Source organism: Dermacentor silvarum, chromosome 3 (genome assembly GCF_013339745.2).
Source record: "Dermacentor silvarum isolate Dsil-2018 chromosome 3, BIME_Dsil_1.4, whole genome shotgun sequence".
Lineage (NCBI taxonomy): Eukaryota > Metazoa > Arthropoda > Arachnida > Ixodida > Ixodidae > Dermacentor > Dermacentor silvarum.
This window is the reverse complement of record NC_051156.1, coordinates 214709595-214725376: the sequence shown is the minus strand read 5'-3', so window position 1 is coordinate 214725376 and position 15782 is coordinate 214709595. Positions and strand designations below refer to the sequence as shown.

General features: G+C 48.1%; 2 protein-coding genes across 2 annotated transcripts in view; one reads left to right on the top strand and one right to left on the bottom strand.

Annotated features, from left to right (window-relative positions):
* Positions 1–752: 752 nt before the first annotated feature.
* Positions 753–15782, bottom strand: part of LOC119446646 (cyclin N-terminal domain-containing protein 1) — a 147014-nt gene continuing 131984 nt past the window's right edge. The window contains exons 5-7 of the mRNA XM_037711136.2: positions 8572–8722; positions 2324–2417; positions 753–1062 (exon numbers count right to left, since the gene is read on the bottom strand). Of these exons, the coding sequence (XP_037567064.1) occupies positions 955–1062; positions 2324–2417; positions 8572–8722 (353 nt within the window). The 3' untranslated portion in view covers positions 753–954. The remainder of the gene's footprint in view (positions 1063–2323; positions 2418–8571; positions 8723–15782) is intronic.
* LOC119446648 (ubiquitin-conjugating enzyme E2 Z) lies at positions 13130–14572 on the top strand. Its single transcript, XM_037711138.2, has one exon. It carries the CDS (start codon positions 13170–13172, stop codon positions 14310–14312), a length of 1143 nt encoding a protein of 380 aa, XP_037567066.2. The 5' UTR covers positions 13130–13169; the 3' UTR covers positions 14313–14572.

Sequence of the window (15782 nt, the reverse complement as noted above, 5' to 3'; positions counted from 1 at the left end):
TTTCGTTACATCGCTCTTTGTGCAGTCCTTAACTTGTTCTCGAGCTGCTTTATTAACCTACAGGTTTCTGCCCCATATATATGTTCGCACCGTTAGAATGCAATGATTGTACACTTTTCTTTGCCTGCCGTATGCACTCCAACCCAATTTTATTCTTCTGTAAATGTCCTTCTCATGATCAGGGTCCTCTGTGAGTAAGTGACCTAGATAAACTTCTTAACTTCACTTTATTACCTTAAATACCCTCAATTTGTGGGTATTACATAAGAGGTATTACATAAACGTACTCCTTTTCAGACTGTAGAGGCTGACTGGCGGTATAGCGCAGTAATAATGTATCTTAACAGAACGTCACCATTGCACCGTTGTCAACACCACCTGGTACCGTCGACTGCGCATGTGCGACAAAGCCCGCGTATGCGCAATTAGGAGAAAGCGGTACCGGTTAACGGTTGAACACTAACGCTGTCCTAAAATACTCAAACGTTAAATCTCTCTAACGTTATTCATAAAGAAAGAGCACAAGCTCCGTATACCAATACCCCATCATTCATGAACGAAAAATGCAGAAGCCACGAAGAATTATGCGAATGCATTACGCCAACGGTTTCAAACGAAGATTGGGCCCAAACGAGGAGAGGCATTTTACCGCGGGAAAAACAAGAAACCACGTGAAAGAACGCTCTTTCCTGTCCGGTCGTGTGTAAAGTAACTATAGCATCGCAACAAGTAGTGATACGAGGAGGAGAAGCCATGTCCAACAGTAACTCAATAATTTATTATTTTCTTTATCGACGTCTCACGCACGCACTGTTCCGTCGCTTGGAGAAGACACCTGTCGAATATGTGCTGATACTCAGGCGAACTTTGAAAAGAAGAAAAAGAAAAGAAACGTGACTAGAAAGAGATATAAGCCTGATGGCCGGCGGATGGTCGGGCGAGACCGCTTCCTATTCAGTCGGCGAGCGGGTCTTCGTTGAAGAGCACGGCCATGACGACGGTGCTGAAGTCGTGCACCTCTTTGCCTGACAGCCGGGTGACGTCTTGCAGGTAGCCAAGGATCTGCGGAAAGAACGACGAAGAATTGATGAGTTCAAGCTTTATTCGTGCCATGTTGGCACACGGGGAATTCCTTAAGTGCAAAAAAACTGCAAGCGCAGTACGTGTCGCGGAGAAGTACACGAAAAAGTGGTGCACTATATAAATGCAGATGGCAATAAAGTGCAAGAACATGTAAATGATCTGCCCGCCGCAGTGAATAAGGGGTCATTGCGTTCTGCTGCGGCGGCTGCTGCTGCTATACACAAGGTCGTTAGTTCGAATCCCGGCTGCCGCAGCTCCATTCCGACGGGGGCGAAAACTCTCGTGAAACGAGTGTGGAGGTCGCCGTTGCAGGCCACTGCGGCCACATATACTAGAATGAGCGGAGCGGTCCCAGATGTTAGTTGCTCGAGGCTCTCTCGCATGCCGGTCTCACGCGACGCTCGCCATCTTCCTCAGCCAGAGAGAGATAGATAAACTCTAATGGTACAAAATCGCAGCGGGAGGCTCCGTTCCGGGAGGCCTCGGTCGTGGGTGAAGCCCTCAGTTCAGGACCGCATGAGCCGTAGCCGCCGGCGCGCTCTTTTGACCAATCCAAGCTTGTCCCTGGAGTCAACGCACAGCCTTTATAGAGTGCGTCAATGCGAACGGTCCTCTCCCGCTGCGAGTACGACATCGAGGCTCCCTGCACTGCCCGCGATTGTCGCGCCGCCACGCGAGCCTTCGGGTGTGCGTTAAGGAAGCGCAGGTATACCTAATCCGGAGCCCTCCGCTATACGGAGCCATTCATAACGATCTTGTTATGCGGCCTTAAAGAGCCGTTCCATCAATCGGACAACTAAATTTTCACCTGTTGGTCAGAGGGGGTTGCCGTCGCAAGAAAACCTTATTTGTCGCCGTCCTCTCTTCACTCACCGAATGCTTTACAATGCGCAATGAATCCTGCGAAACAGCAAGCGCCGTAAGTGGCTTAATTGGTTCGGAGTACGTTTGAGTATCGCTGTCGGCCGCGAAGTTGTCGCCGCTATCTCCAGCCCGTGCCGATCGCTTAATGACCAGAGGGTCAAGGCATTTCGGTCGAGGTCGTTGCAGAATTTCGGGGCATTTAGTTATTTGCTTTTAGTGAAAGAAAAGAATAAAAAAATGAGCGGATGTCGGGATCTCAGTTTCTTTTTTTTTTTCATTTGACACTAACGAACATACTCGTATACTAAACTTTTTTATTTCCTTTTACTACTGCTACTACTACTACTACTTGCTACTACTGAGCGCCTTTCCTCACCTCGGTGTACCTCTGCGGAAACTTGATCTTGACGGCGGAGGCGATCACGGACGACGCAATCAACAGCTTGTCCGCCTTGAAGGCACGGATCATCCTGTCGGGAACAAATAAAGAGAGAGAGACGCCGCTCAAAGTTCCGCTACAGTACCACAGTGACGTGTTCACGCGTACACCAGGTCGTCCATGAATGTTGCGTGGGCTTACATTCGAAAGCAGTACACCGTGTTCGAAAGTGAGAACGCGTATGAATGAATCTGAATGCATCATCTCTTTCACGCAAGAGGTACTTACGAAAGTAGTTAAAGTGTGTAGTTATAGAGTATATTAACGGAGTATTTCATGCAAATATAGTAGGTTTTCAAAGCTATATATTGCATATACAGTGCAGAACCCTTTGGTTAAGGTTATTCTATGTTCATTTTGATGCAGATGATCGTTTATGTGAGAATGTTAGAACGGCTACGCACAGCAGCAAAAACAACAGTGCTTAACTGGGCTAGCGCACCTGTATATGACGTCAGCAATAAGTGATGATGATGATGACCACGAAACACGTGCAAGAAAGGATCTCACATGACTACAGACACTTCAGACTTAGGCTTCTTCAGTTAAACGTACATGCAGAAATATAGCGGCCAATTTGCAGTATCATTTATCATTTGAAACATATTTTCTTTCTTTACATCTTTACTAGACGCCCTCCCACCAAACCTGTCCTTTTCATCTCAAGATTAGTTACTTGAGGTAGATGATAAAGCATCCGCAGTATATTCATTCGGAAAAACGCTTCCCAGCCACCGTGACTATAATCAGGCATTTACCAATGCACGCCGTCGCGAATAATGCATCGCCGAAATGTCATCATCACCACTGCGCTACCTCGAAAGAGTTTTGCCCTTCCCGTTTGAAGCTGATGCTACGTTACGCGAAAGCGCCACTTTCGAAAACGACAAACAGATGTTACCGGCTAAAATACTGGCAGAGAATCTCCATTTCACTTAACGGGATTGGGTCAAGCGCCTTGAAAAAAATGTGGGCAGCTTGCACTAGTGGTGCAAGGCTGGAGTAAACAGCGGAGCTGGTGATCGACCTAGCTTCTTCCAGGTTTTGCTAGGCTTGGCTAAGTTTTGCTAGGAAATGTTAAGTACTGCTAGGCACGGTATTCCAAATCGGCTCGCCGCCGACGCGCAGATTGTCGCTTGGCCGCGCGACGCGCTTCAAGATGAACGGCTTCTTCTTCTTCGGGTGTCCGGATTTTATTTGGTCGTCCCATGTCAAGGCTACATGTACTCGCCACAAAGTCAACAAGAGTTCTGCCGCCGTCGCGGCGGCTCCGAGCTTTATCTCCCCGGTGACGTCACGGCCAAGCTGCGCCTCCACACTTGCCGGGGCGTGGCTGATCAAAACCTGCCGAGCCGCCGGCTGCAGTCACGGACACCGCGCGCGTTCGGCGCGAACGCGGGGAAACGCGGACGGCGTCGGCAGCAGTTCTGCGCGTTGCCTCGTTGGTACTGCTACCATTTCTTTCTCTCTCTCTCGCTCTCATTTTCTCTTTCTTTCTCCCGAGCATGCGTGCGCCGCGCACATTTTCTGTTTCCCTCTCCTTAACGTCCCATGTCAAGGCAACATGTGCACGGCACGGAGAGGAGGGGAAGCACACACCGCTCCGCGAGGTGGTTGCTAGGCAACGCGCAGTGACATCATCACCAGGCGCAGTCTTTTTGTTCGCACTATGCGGCCTAACCAAGAGCTTAAACAGTTCCGGTGTTAAAACCCACGATATGACAACATCGTCGCCCTTCTTCACTTGTATGTACCATGAAATCGGGAATGCCCGTGTGGTGCCTTGCCAACTATTCCCATGGACAAGGTAATCCAATCATCACCAGGGCAGGAACAAATCAGCTCTACCCCTGCCCCATCATATCCAGTCGACTTGGCCACTTCACTGATAAACCATATATACAGAGTGTTCCAACTATCATGAGCCAAGATTTAAATATATACAAATGCCACGTAGCTGGACAGAACCAAAGTAATACTGTTTGCCGTCGCATGGAGATACTCAGATCATTTTTGCATTTCGCCGAATTACATAATTAGTCTTAATTAGTCAAGTTCTCAAGTATTATAATTAGGTGAAAAGTGTCAATGAGAAAATTGTAGAGCACCATTAAAAACTCCGGATAGAGCTTTTTGTTGCTAATACGTGCAAGATAAAAGTGTTCCTTTGAGCGTGAAAGAAGCCCGCGAACACACGCTAAGTGCCTCGAGCATCCAGTAGCGCGGCAATTTTGAACGTATTTCATATGTTCAATAACGGACGGACGGAAAAAAATCTTTATTGACAAAAGTACCTGCGAGGTTGCCGGCCTGGGCTCAGGCCACCCGGGCATTATGTGCGGTGAGGCATGGCTTTTCCACCGCTGCCTGGGCCCGCTGGATTGCCCATAGTTCGTCGTGTAGATCTGAGCTAGCCAGAGCGCTTAGCCATCGCTCCTGAGAAGGTCCGGTTCTATGTTGTCGTCTCTGTATATTGGTCTGATCTCTGTGCATTTCCATAAGACGTATGCCATGTCTGTGTGTTCGTGCTTGCAGGGCTTGCAGCTCGCTTCTGGGTATTGTGTGGAATTTACTCTGTTTAAGTGCGCTGGGTTTCTGAAGGTTCTGGTTTGCAACCTTCTCCAAAGTGTTTCTTGAGATCTGCCTAGTTGTTTGTGCGGTTGTGGGTATATGCTTCTCGTTGTTTCTTATAGTGTGTCAGTATGTCGTGGTACGTGCATGACTAGTCTGTCTCTGTCGTCCTGTATCGCTACTTCGTCGTCGTCGCCCCCGCCGCAGTCCTCACCCCCTCCGCGGTGGGTGCGGGGTGCCGGGTCGTCACTAAGCATGAGACGTGTGGTTGCAGTGACGTTACACTGGTGTCAGGACAGGATCGGCCCAGCACGTCGCTATCTTCGATTTAACTGTCTACAGGATCGGCTAAGTTTACTCAGTCGGACAGTAGACCAAGAAAAGTAGGGGGAAGTGCTAAACACAGCTTCACTCCAAAACCAACTCAATCGATCACGCAGGGATGTCCGACAGTGTGTGCGTGAGCTGCATGTTACATGCCTTCGTTCGCTGTTATTACGACACGCATTCCGCTGTCAACTCGACGTCGTAAACAAAACTTTCAATCGCGCCGACATCCCTTATGAAATTCCACGTCTCCCAACCGCTTGCGCAAACCGAGTTGAAAGCGCTGTATATTTTGGAACAAGCGTGCACGCTTCAATGCAAAGAGAACAGTTTCTCATCCCGGCTTTGCTTCGGACGCAAAGAGCTACGCTCCCGTGTTCTATACGCGGAAGCAAGCGTGTGCTCGCAAACATGGAACAATATTTGCGGTCTCGGCTGGCGCCGTCAGAAGCGGCACCGCGTTGAAGCCTTTGTACAGGCGGCGCGCGCGCATGCTGACCTGGAAAACAAGCCGCGACAGCTTGCCTTTCGCGCCGTCTCGCATGTAGAAGCGCTCGCTCCCATGAACCAGAAGGCACGTGTTCTTTACGTCGAAACAAAGGCGACATGCGGCAGCGAGCTCGAGACATGACATGCATGACAAAAGATCCTCGACAACGAAATACAAGGGAGAAAACAGAATGAAAGAAAAAGCAAGAGGCTTCGCGTTACAATTCATGTTCCTTATATATACCGCGTGTTTACGCTAGGACCGTCGCGAAATATTAAGCATAAGATATTCGAGACGAAATTGCAATGTTTACTGACCAAGTTAGATATTATTTTAGCGCCAGCAGACAAGGACAGAAGGGATACGTCAGCACCACGGGTCGTTCACTTCGAAAGTTGAAGTTAGGACACCTTGCTAAGTGCTTACGTCTCTGTTCTCTGCTAGCTCTAAAATGATATCCAAGTTCGAATACCAACACGTCCGACACACAACAGTGCAACTGTTCATTTACTGACCAAACTTCATCGGAACTAGAAGTACAGATTTTTGGGCTAGTTCGTTCGTTGCCGTAATTGAGGTCATAGCGCTGGATCGAGAGACAAGAAAGACGACAGGACGTGCACTGTCGTCTTTCTTGTCCGTGTCGATCCAGCGCTATGAACGCAATTACTTCATATAAGAACGGCGCACAGCACAATTCGTGCTGTTATCGCCGATGCGACTGATAATTACCAATACAATACTCGCACGCTTGATGAATAACTTAAAGAGTAGGCTGTAATCATGGAATTCAAACCGACCGGTGGTCAAGGCGTAACCTACTACTATAGATACTGTACCTTAAAGCAGTTTCGACATCGCCTCAGAGATCGGGCGGCGAACGCGGGTATGGGAAGCCTAATTTCAGAGGCGATGGTTTCGAGAAATGTGGATACCTGGCAGCGAGTACCTGGCATGAACTAAGGCGTAAGTACTTATCTTACGTCACATGGGACGGCCACATTATAGGCGATAAAAGCATAGTTGTTTCTATAGCACTTTGACACATGATCTCCACAATTTCAGGACACGTTCCGAGCAGAGGATACTCCTTTTAGGTTAAAAGACCCAAGGGAAATTACATTACCGCAAGTGGTGAACGTGAGCCAGGAATAGAGGAATTATCTCGACGTCTCCCGGAAATGATCATCCCGCGTCTAGCTTCGCTCCGTTCACCTGTGCTGGTAATATACCAGGTGCATGGTTTTTTTTTTCTTTTTTTACTTTTTTTGCTGCACCAAATTTTCAGAAATGTCCTGCGGCAGATAGCACAATTCTAACCCTTCATTGAAATTACTCAGACGAGGCCATTACTCCTACGAGAAATCGAAATGCTTAATTGAAATAAAACATATATAATTACGCTATTTAACTTTTTCATTGGCTATTTTACAGAATTTCATGACTACATCAGTTTCGAGATATTAATTTTCAGTTTCCGACGAAATGCATTGGCGCTCCAGTTACTTTTGTGCTTCAATGCATAGAATGACGTTTGCTCCAAAAAGTAAGCGGAACAACACTGCATTTTACCGCACGTTTGACACCGCATATCTCAAAACCGGTGCCAACCTCAGAATTCGGTCCAAATGGATATGGCGTGCGAGCTCACCAACTACAATTCGTAGATTTAAATACGTGCCGTAGACTAATTAATTAAAATGTAATTAGTGTACATACGTTAATTATTCTATTAAACATTTAGACTTCTCGTACATCGAGTACTTTAGCTCTATGGTTAAAATTGTGCTATCTGCCACAGGCGATTTTTAAAATTTTGATGCAGCTAAAGAAAATCACCCTATCACACTTCCTTTATTTAGGTTTTCTTATGCATTTCCCTCACTCAGTCCGTGTATATTATCGTGTTTTATCTTGTCCATAAACGTGTTGCCCTTTGCGAAATAGCGGGTTACTGGAGACGTGAATATGATCGGGCGGGTTGGTGGCGGCACCTGGTGTTGCAAAGTTCAACCAGAAAGGACCCAGAGATAACTGCGCAGCAACCAACCATTTTAAACTTAGCTGCAGCTTTAAACGGCCGAAAACAACGCAATCGCTAACATGCAGCCTTTTCTTTGTTTTTATTTTTTCAACAAGAACACCCATGTAAAACGAAAACGTCCGTGTTTAGAGCATGTCATCCGAGATCGAACAACACCCACGCGCACAATCTCGGAGGCAATGTCTAAAGCTTTGTAGTTGGAGATACTATCACATTATGCCGCCGCCGGCGTTGTTGCTGATGCTGCAGTTCATGTCTTGGGTATTCCGTGAAGGTTAATACGACTACGGACAAGCTAAAACTCATTAGCATGTACAGAGCGGTCCAAGGTTAAAAAGGGAACACTCAAATGTGCGGTTCTCATCTTGCTGGCGCCGCAGCTGGAAGTGGCTGCAGACGCAATGTCAGTGCATTGCACAGGTGTGTCCAAAGGATTCAGGGCTACCTCCCACAAGTTATTTGCTGCAAGTCTAGGCGATTGTACACTTGACAGAGAGGATCGTCCGGACATACTCTACACATACCTTTTTTTTCTTTTAATGTTTCCTTTAACAGTAGACCGCTCTGTACATCATGAGAGCTCTGTGTGGTCAGACTGCATAGTGAATAATGTGTCAATTCGATGAAGGCCCTGCTGTTCCAGAAACTAACCTGGAAGAGTATGAGAAAAAAAGTAACCAAATTTTCTCCCTTACGGGAAACTTCCTGGACCATGCGGATTTTTGCACAACTGATCATGTGCCCCAAACGTGCCTGTTTTGCTCTTTTTCGGTCGCCTCGCGGTCAATATCCAGGTGCGCTAGAGCGCGCTCGTGGACCTCCTGTCGGACCAGGTAGAAGCCCTGCAGCACGCGCAGCATCATCGAGTACAGGTCCTTCGGTTCGAAGCTTGGCTCGTTGTGGCCTACAAAGAAGAAAAAAAAATCGATACCCGTAATTTTTATGACACACTCGATACCGTCGCCGACTTTTTGAAGGTGATCGCTTATTGATCGATTATTCCCTCTTGAAGCTAAACATTTCGACAGAATTACCTGTCTGGTTGGGAATTCGAATTCGGTTGGCCACCTCCGAAGAATACCCCCTGAAGAAGGAGCCGAATTGGTTCCGAAACGTCGGGCTAGTAAATTTCCTTATTTGGTTGGAGTCAATCTCTAAGTCTTTATTATTCCCTCTTGTTTCTTTCGCGTTTTCTTTGTTTCCCCCTCTCGATCTCTCTTCCCTTTTTTTTTTTTTAAATTAATTTTTGGCGTGAAGCTCGTGAGAGATGCCTCAGTCTGCCGGCTATGAACGGAAGCCAGGAGGCTATGAATTGTACTGTTTATCAGCGGTAAAAGAAAATTCCGGCAGAACCCAACTCCAAATCAAAGTCGGCGTTAATTCGAGTAGCATTCAAGCAATGTAGGGACACGCCATATTTTTGAAGAAATCTGCGTTTAGATTCTGTAGAGGCCATTCTTCTGAGATTCCATTGCTTCGGCTCTATGCGACGCACAATCTCTCCGGGATCAGCCCACTTTGCTATGAACTTCGCTGGCCAGGACTGGCCATGACCATGATGGCACGACGACGGCTGTATGACAACGACGCTGTGACGAAGAGGGAATGACGTCGATATAATAACGCGAAGGCCGTATGTTAACGACGATATGTCGACAATGGGTTGACATTTGTGAAATGATGACAATGGTATATGGGGTATGCATTGACCCTTGATCCGCGAGGCGGCGACAGCATCGCCGAGCAGCCGCGCCATGTCTACGGTCATCGGTTCGTCCGTTCGTCGCGGAAGTATTGGAGATCGCTATCGTCCAAGCCGTCGTGGGGAGTTCGCACACAGCAGTGTTCTGTGCGCGGAGCCGTGAGTGCGTGTTACCACGTAGAAAGTACTTGAATTAGTGTATCTGCATGCACGGAGAGACTGTACGTGCCGCGATTGTACGCCAATGCAGCGGCATAATGGTAACTGCGCGGTGTCACCGTCTTCTTTTAAGAGAAGCCACGGTGCGAGCAGATTTTCATTGAATGACTGTGAATGACGAAGCTGCGAGTGCAAACAGACAGCTTAAGCGTCGAGATCTAAAAATTTGAAATTCAATTTGAAAATTGTGGTGGCTGCAGATCGAGTGGGAGCACTTACTACTTTTCAAAATAAAACGATGTTAACGCTAATTTGCACGACGTCAATGAATGGCATTTACGGGACTACGTAAATGCTGACGGTCATTAAAAAGTAAAGAAGTTACAAATACAACATACTTGTTTCTTTCGAAAGCTGCGCGTCTCTAACCAGCACTAAAACACATGCACGGCACGCAGCGGTTGTGGAGGTCTGAAAAACCATTTGAAAACAACCGCTGACAACTGCTGCATCTAATCCCTCTCCGACCGCGACATCCCATTACCGTGGTTATGGGATGCACACACAATTCACACGCCTATTTCCAAAAAGAAAGAAAAAACGCGAACAAAAATAAACGACGGACGCTTGCTCTTCTTTCCGACAACAACGACAACAACAATTTGACGAACGGCTGCTGCACCCAGCCGCTCGTCAAATAATTATTGCCTTCCTGGATATGTATAATTTTAGTTGCTCGCACGACACACAACTTGTTCCGTGCACAAGATAGTCCTTGATGTCGGTGAAATCCACGTGAGGCAGCAGCCCGACAAATATAAACAGCGTTTTTCAGCTCAAGTGGGTCGGCGCCGCCGCACAAGCGCGCTTTTTCTTCGTAGCGCAATCGCTCAGGTTTATCTAAACTGCGTGCGTATGCACTTAAGTCCATTATAGTCACCTAACACACCAATTGACTATAAATACTGATGTGCAACCTTCCGTTGAACCGTCCATTGCGCTGCTGCCAGCGCCTAGGCAGCGCATAGGCCGCCTAAGAATGGCGACCGCCAAGATGGTGGCAACCGCGGACGACGGTAGCGCTCCTCGCGGATGACGTCAAGTGCATACGACAGCGCGAAAAGCAGGACGAGGACAATGGGTTGACGACACGTGTATGACGACGATGGCGTGACGAAGGCGGTATTACTGGGATTGGATGACGAAGCTGGAATGACGGCGATAGAACGACCAGCCAGACGGCATCGAAATGACGACGACTGAATGACGGCGACTATATATGACGACGATGGCATGAAAATCACTATTGAATGACGACAGCATCATTGAGGTTGACGGAACTACGAAGGCGGTATATGACGACGGTCGAAAATGGGACGATATGTTTCTGAAATGAAGACGGTGGTACGACGAGAACGTCACGACCACCGCATGACGACGCTGAGATGATGACTGCATGACGCGAGCCTGATGACAAAGCTGGAACGACGACAATGGAATAACTAAGACAGCACCCCGACCACAAGCCTAGGGTGGCTAGAATTCTAGCCACCCTAACGGCGGTGCGCGGAACCGCTGTCCGTGCAACATAGCAGTACTGAAAAGCAGTACAGGCTCGTGGCGTCATCTGTTGGGACAGAGGCAAAACGCCATAGCTCTGACTCAGACTCCGAGACAGCACTGTCCTGCCAACGCAATCTCGAAGGCCATCGCTCAGATAAAACCTGAAGGAAAGGGTATCTTTCTTTTCTAAATGGTATCTTTCCTACCTAAATGAAACGTATCGAGGCCCCATAAAGGCAATCTTTCTAGAGACCGAAATCTCGGAGCCTTTAGCAACGGTATTTCACGTGGACTCCAAGATTCTCTACCCTACGCTGTTCCTGAAGCGTCGGAGGTCCGCAATCAAAATTCTGTGATGCACACGCTGCATAGGGTAAATAATTACTGCATTTGTTTAGCTGTCAATATTCTATATGACTTATTTATTTCCGTACTTAACGTCAATTAAAGCGTGAAAAAGCGTCGAGATTAACAGCACTGCAGTCAAGTCACGAAAGCCAAACAGCAGTAAACACAATTAATTTTAGACAAGAAAATAACGCCTCAAGGTCGCTAGTACGTGTTTTCAAAAATTACAATAATCACAGGGGCAGAAGTAAAGAGTAATCCCAAATCTTGGTCCCACTATTAAAGCTAGATGCTGATAATGATTTTATTGGCATCCCATCGAATAGGAGCAACAACAGATATAGCCTGCAAGACCTAATTACAGTTACAATTACAACCTAATCAGCTTTTACGTCGATCCCGGTCTAGCATTTTGCCATTTCTCCTTGATGTTTTTTTTTTTTTTTTTTTTTTTGCTTCATTAAAATATATGCCTGTAACGACTCCGGTTCTATCAATCTCGCCCTTGCTTTATTTTTGCACCGATACTTTAAACGTATCTTGCTTATCTTGACTGCTGACCAGTTAATGCTTCCATCCGCTTTGCATACTGGCGCTTCTGAAAGCGCGGCCGTTTCCTACGAGTCTTGCTGGCTCTTGGCATTACATTACGATGTGCCCAGTCGTCTTCAGGCTTTATTTCCTTTTTTTTTTATCACACACAAGCAGTGTTGCAAATATTTGCTTCGGTATGTTTTTGTCATCGGGCAAGTAGCTCGGGCCTCAAACAGCAACGCATTTATTTCCCTTCGCATTATCGTGCAGATTTTCCCTCCTTAGTTCTTTCTTGGCGTACTTGTAAATCTCCATGGCCTTTCTTGTTACCATTGTTCGCACTTCCTTTTTAATAACTCCCAGTTATCCATTTTCACTTTCGTTCACCCATACACACAGCACAAGTACAGCGCTACTGAGTTCCCGTAAGCGCCGTGTGCGTTGAGATGTTTAAAGAAAGAGAGAAGAAAAAGATCAAATGGCGAGACAGTATACATTTTGCGTTCTCAAATTTACTTTCGAAAACCGAGAATGCGACTCTTTCAAACCATTTCGATCAGCTTTACCTTTGATGTCGTAACGCGCCCCAAGTAGTAAGCGCTCATTTCACATTAAAGTGAAGGAAAGTAAGGAAATCCCTGCTGACCGCACAGTAAATTTCCCGCTACATTTGTTGACGCCTGGACGACGGTCAGCAGTGGGGGTGCATTTAACGGGAGGGAGAGAGGATAGGGTACGAGAAATGAAACTATTTACATGCTGTACGATGAGATAAAACAAACAACAAACAAATAAATAAATAAGCGACTATGCAAACATGAAAGAGTCGTGGTATCGGCGACCCGCCGCCGCCGCCGCTTCTCGTTCGCAGTCACGTGAACGGCATCGCGAGTGAAAGAGAAAAAGGAGGAGCCACTCGTCTTCCGCTGCAAGGACCGGCTCACGTTTCGAACTGCCGGCCAGCGAAAGTCGCGCGATTTCCGTGTGCCGCGGCGAGCGAGAAAGAGAAAGGGAGAGGTCGCACGCTACTACTACCAGCTGCGAGATGGCCACGCCGGGGCCGCCTCAGAAAGCGATCGTCACCGCCAGCGCAACCGTCGCCAGCGTCGCCGCGTCCGGCGCCACCGCATCCAACACCGCGTCTGGCTTCACGTTAGGCGCCGCGCCCGCCACCACCACGCCTGTCTTCTTGTTTGGCGTCCCTCCTGCCGCATCGTCGAACGCGGCGTCTGGATTCACGTTAAGCGCCGCGACCGGCACCAAGCCAGGCACCAAACCAGGCGCCAAGCCCGGCACCAAACCCGGCACCAAGCCCGGCACCAAGCCCGGCACCAAACCCGGCACCAAGCCCGGCACCAAACCCGGCACCCCGACCGGTGGCGCGTTGGAGAACAAGTTCTCGATGCTCAACCTGAACTTCTGGGACCCCATCTCGTTCGAGCACGAGGAGTCGTCGCCTCAGTGCCGCATGCGGACCAAGCGCGACATCATGGACATCTACGCCGAGCCGCCGCCGGGCGTGTACATCGCTCCCGAGGAGCACAACATCACCAAGATCCACGCCCTGCTGCTGGGTCCCGCCGACACGCCCTACGAGGGCGGCTTCTTCCACTTCCTGATACAGTGCCCGCCCGACTACCCGATCCAGCCTCCGCGCGTGCGCCTCATGACCACCGACGCCGGCCGCGTGCGCTTCAACCCGAACCTCTACGAGAACGGCAAGGTGTGCCTCAGCATACTGGGCACCTGGGATGGGCCCGCCTGGAGCCCCGCGCAGTGCATCGCGAGCGTGCTCATCTCCATACAGTCCCTGCTGACGGAGAACCCGTACTACAACGAGCCGGGCTTCGAGACCGAGAGGCGGCTGGGCGACTCGAAGCGCTACAACCTCATCGTGCAGCACGAGACGATCCGCGTGGCCGTGTGCGACGCCGTCGAGGCCTGCCTCGATGGACGCTCGCTGTGCCCGCCGACCCTGAGGGGGGTGATGCTGAACGCCTTCCCGGACTACTACGACAAGTACGAGCAGGTGGTCAAGTCAAACATGGATCTCACAGGTGCGCGCATGTTCGACCCGTTCGGCGCCAGGAGGGGCCTGTACCAGTACGAGACGTTGCTCAAGCGGCTGCAGAAACTGAAAGAGGGAGTCCGAAAGTGGCTCGAGACCCCGCCTGAACAGAGAGAATAAGTGGCTCATGTTTCTGTGTCGTGGCCCGGGAGCACGCAAGAAGCTGAATCTACTATGTGATTTTTTTTTTTTTTTTCGTCTCTCTCTGTCGTTCCTGCGTAGCCATCTCAGACTGGACGTGAAAGTAAAGCGAGACTTTTTTTTTTTTTTTTTGTTTTTTGAAGCTGTTAAGCTGCGCGAAACAACAGTGTTGTTAACTGTGAGACAGAGTGGTTCGTCTCAGTAGTTCAATGCATTCAAATAAAAAGCTTGACAGCGAATATGTCATTTGTCATTTCCTGTACACCTTTGGTCACGGCACCTGTTGTCTGAAGCTTCGTTCGTTATATGCAGGCAAGACAAGGATTCGGCGATGTCCTTGTCTTAATTGCATTCCTATGGCCCCGTGTCATCAATTTATCTGCTGAATGTCGCGTTTAGGGCGAGTTGATACGTCTTAACCTCCTATGCATAGCACACACACACACACAAAAAAAAAAAAAAAAAAAAACGGAGGACACGCACGTAGCGCCGACTCTCAGCTGAACATTTGTTCACGAGAAACCTTGTGTAAATCAGCAGCTCACGTTAATCGCCATCCACATCTCATCTCCAAAATTCAAGTTACTTGAAGCTACAGTTCAGCTTCAATAATCTTTCGGACTAGCTGGTTGCGGTTCTTCCTGACAATCACTGTGCTGTCAAAAATAATTGACAGCCACACTCTGCAATTAGTCAAGAAACCCGCCACTGACAGGAAAAACAGAGTTTTGACCTTCTTTGCCGACTGTGCGGCTGTCAACCGTTTTTTTTTTTTTTAATAAAACAATGAATGCCGAGAAGATTCGTGGCCCAAATAATCACAGAATTTATTGAAGCTGAACTGATGGCTATAGGCTTGGTGAAATGTGTGTGTCGAAACCATCAATTGCACTATTATCAGTTGAAAGTAAAATATACGTGTCTGTCTCCATCTCTAATTTTTGTGTCCTCGTGTGCTATACGTAGAGTCGCCTAAACTATTCGAGGACAAATCCATTACTTCACTGATCGCTGACACGTTTACTTTTTCCTCATTAGGCACATATTTCGCGACAGTGCAATCAAAGCAGAAGTAATGAAGCGTCAAGGGCGGGGCTACAAAATGTCTCTATAAGCAACAGGACTCTCCAGAAGCTAATACGCGCTAGCAGGCGCTTCATTGCACCTAACATTTGCAACGGGGACGGGCTGCGAGGGCATTTCGGAGCCATCTTGGTTCCTTCAGATTGACGATGGAGAGTGATGAAAGAGTAGGGGTAAGGACGACGAGTTTTTTTTTTTTTTTTTTTTTTTTTTCTTAATGTGTGTTGTACTTTTGTTGTCGATGATAGGTGGTAGTATAATGAAAACATGGTGACGATGCGGAGCTGGATGGACAGCTCAATAGACAGCTCGATAGACAGCTCGATAGACAGCTCGGTGGACAGCTCGACGGACAGCTCGATGTAA

Coding starts and splice junctions, on each gene's coding strand:
- LOC119446648 (XM_037711138.2), top strand. CDS start 13,170: ATGGCCACGCCGGGGCCGCCTCAGAAAGCGATCGTCACCGCCAGCGCA.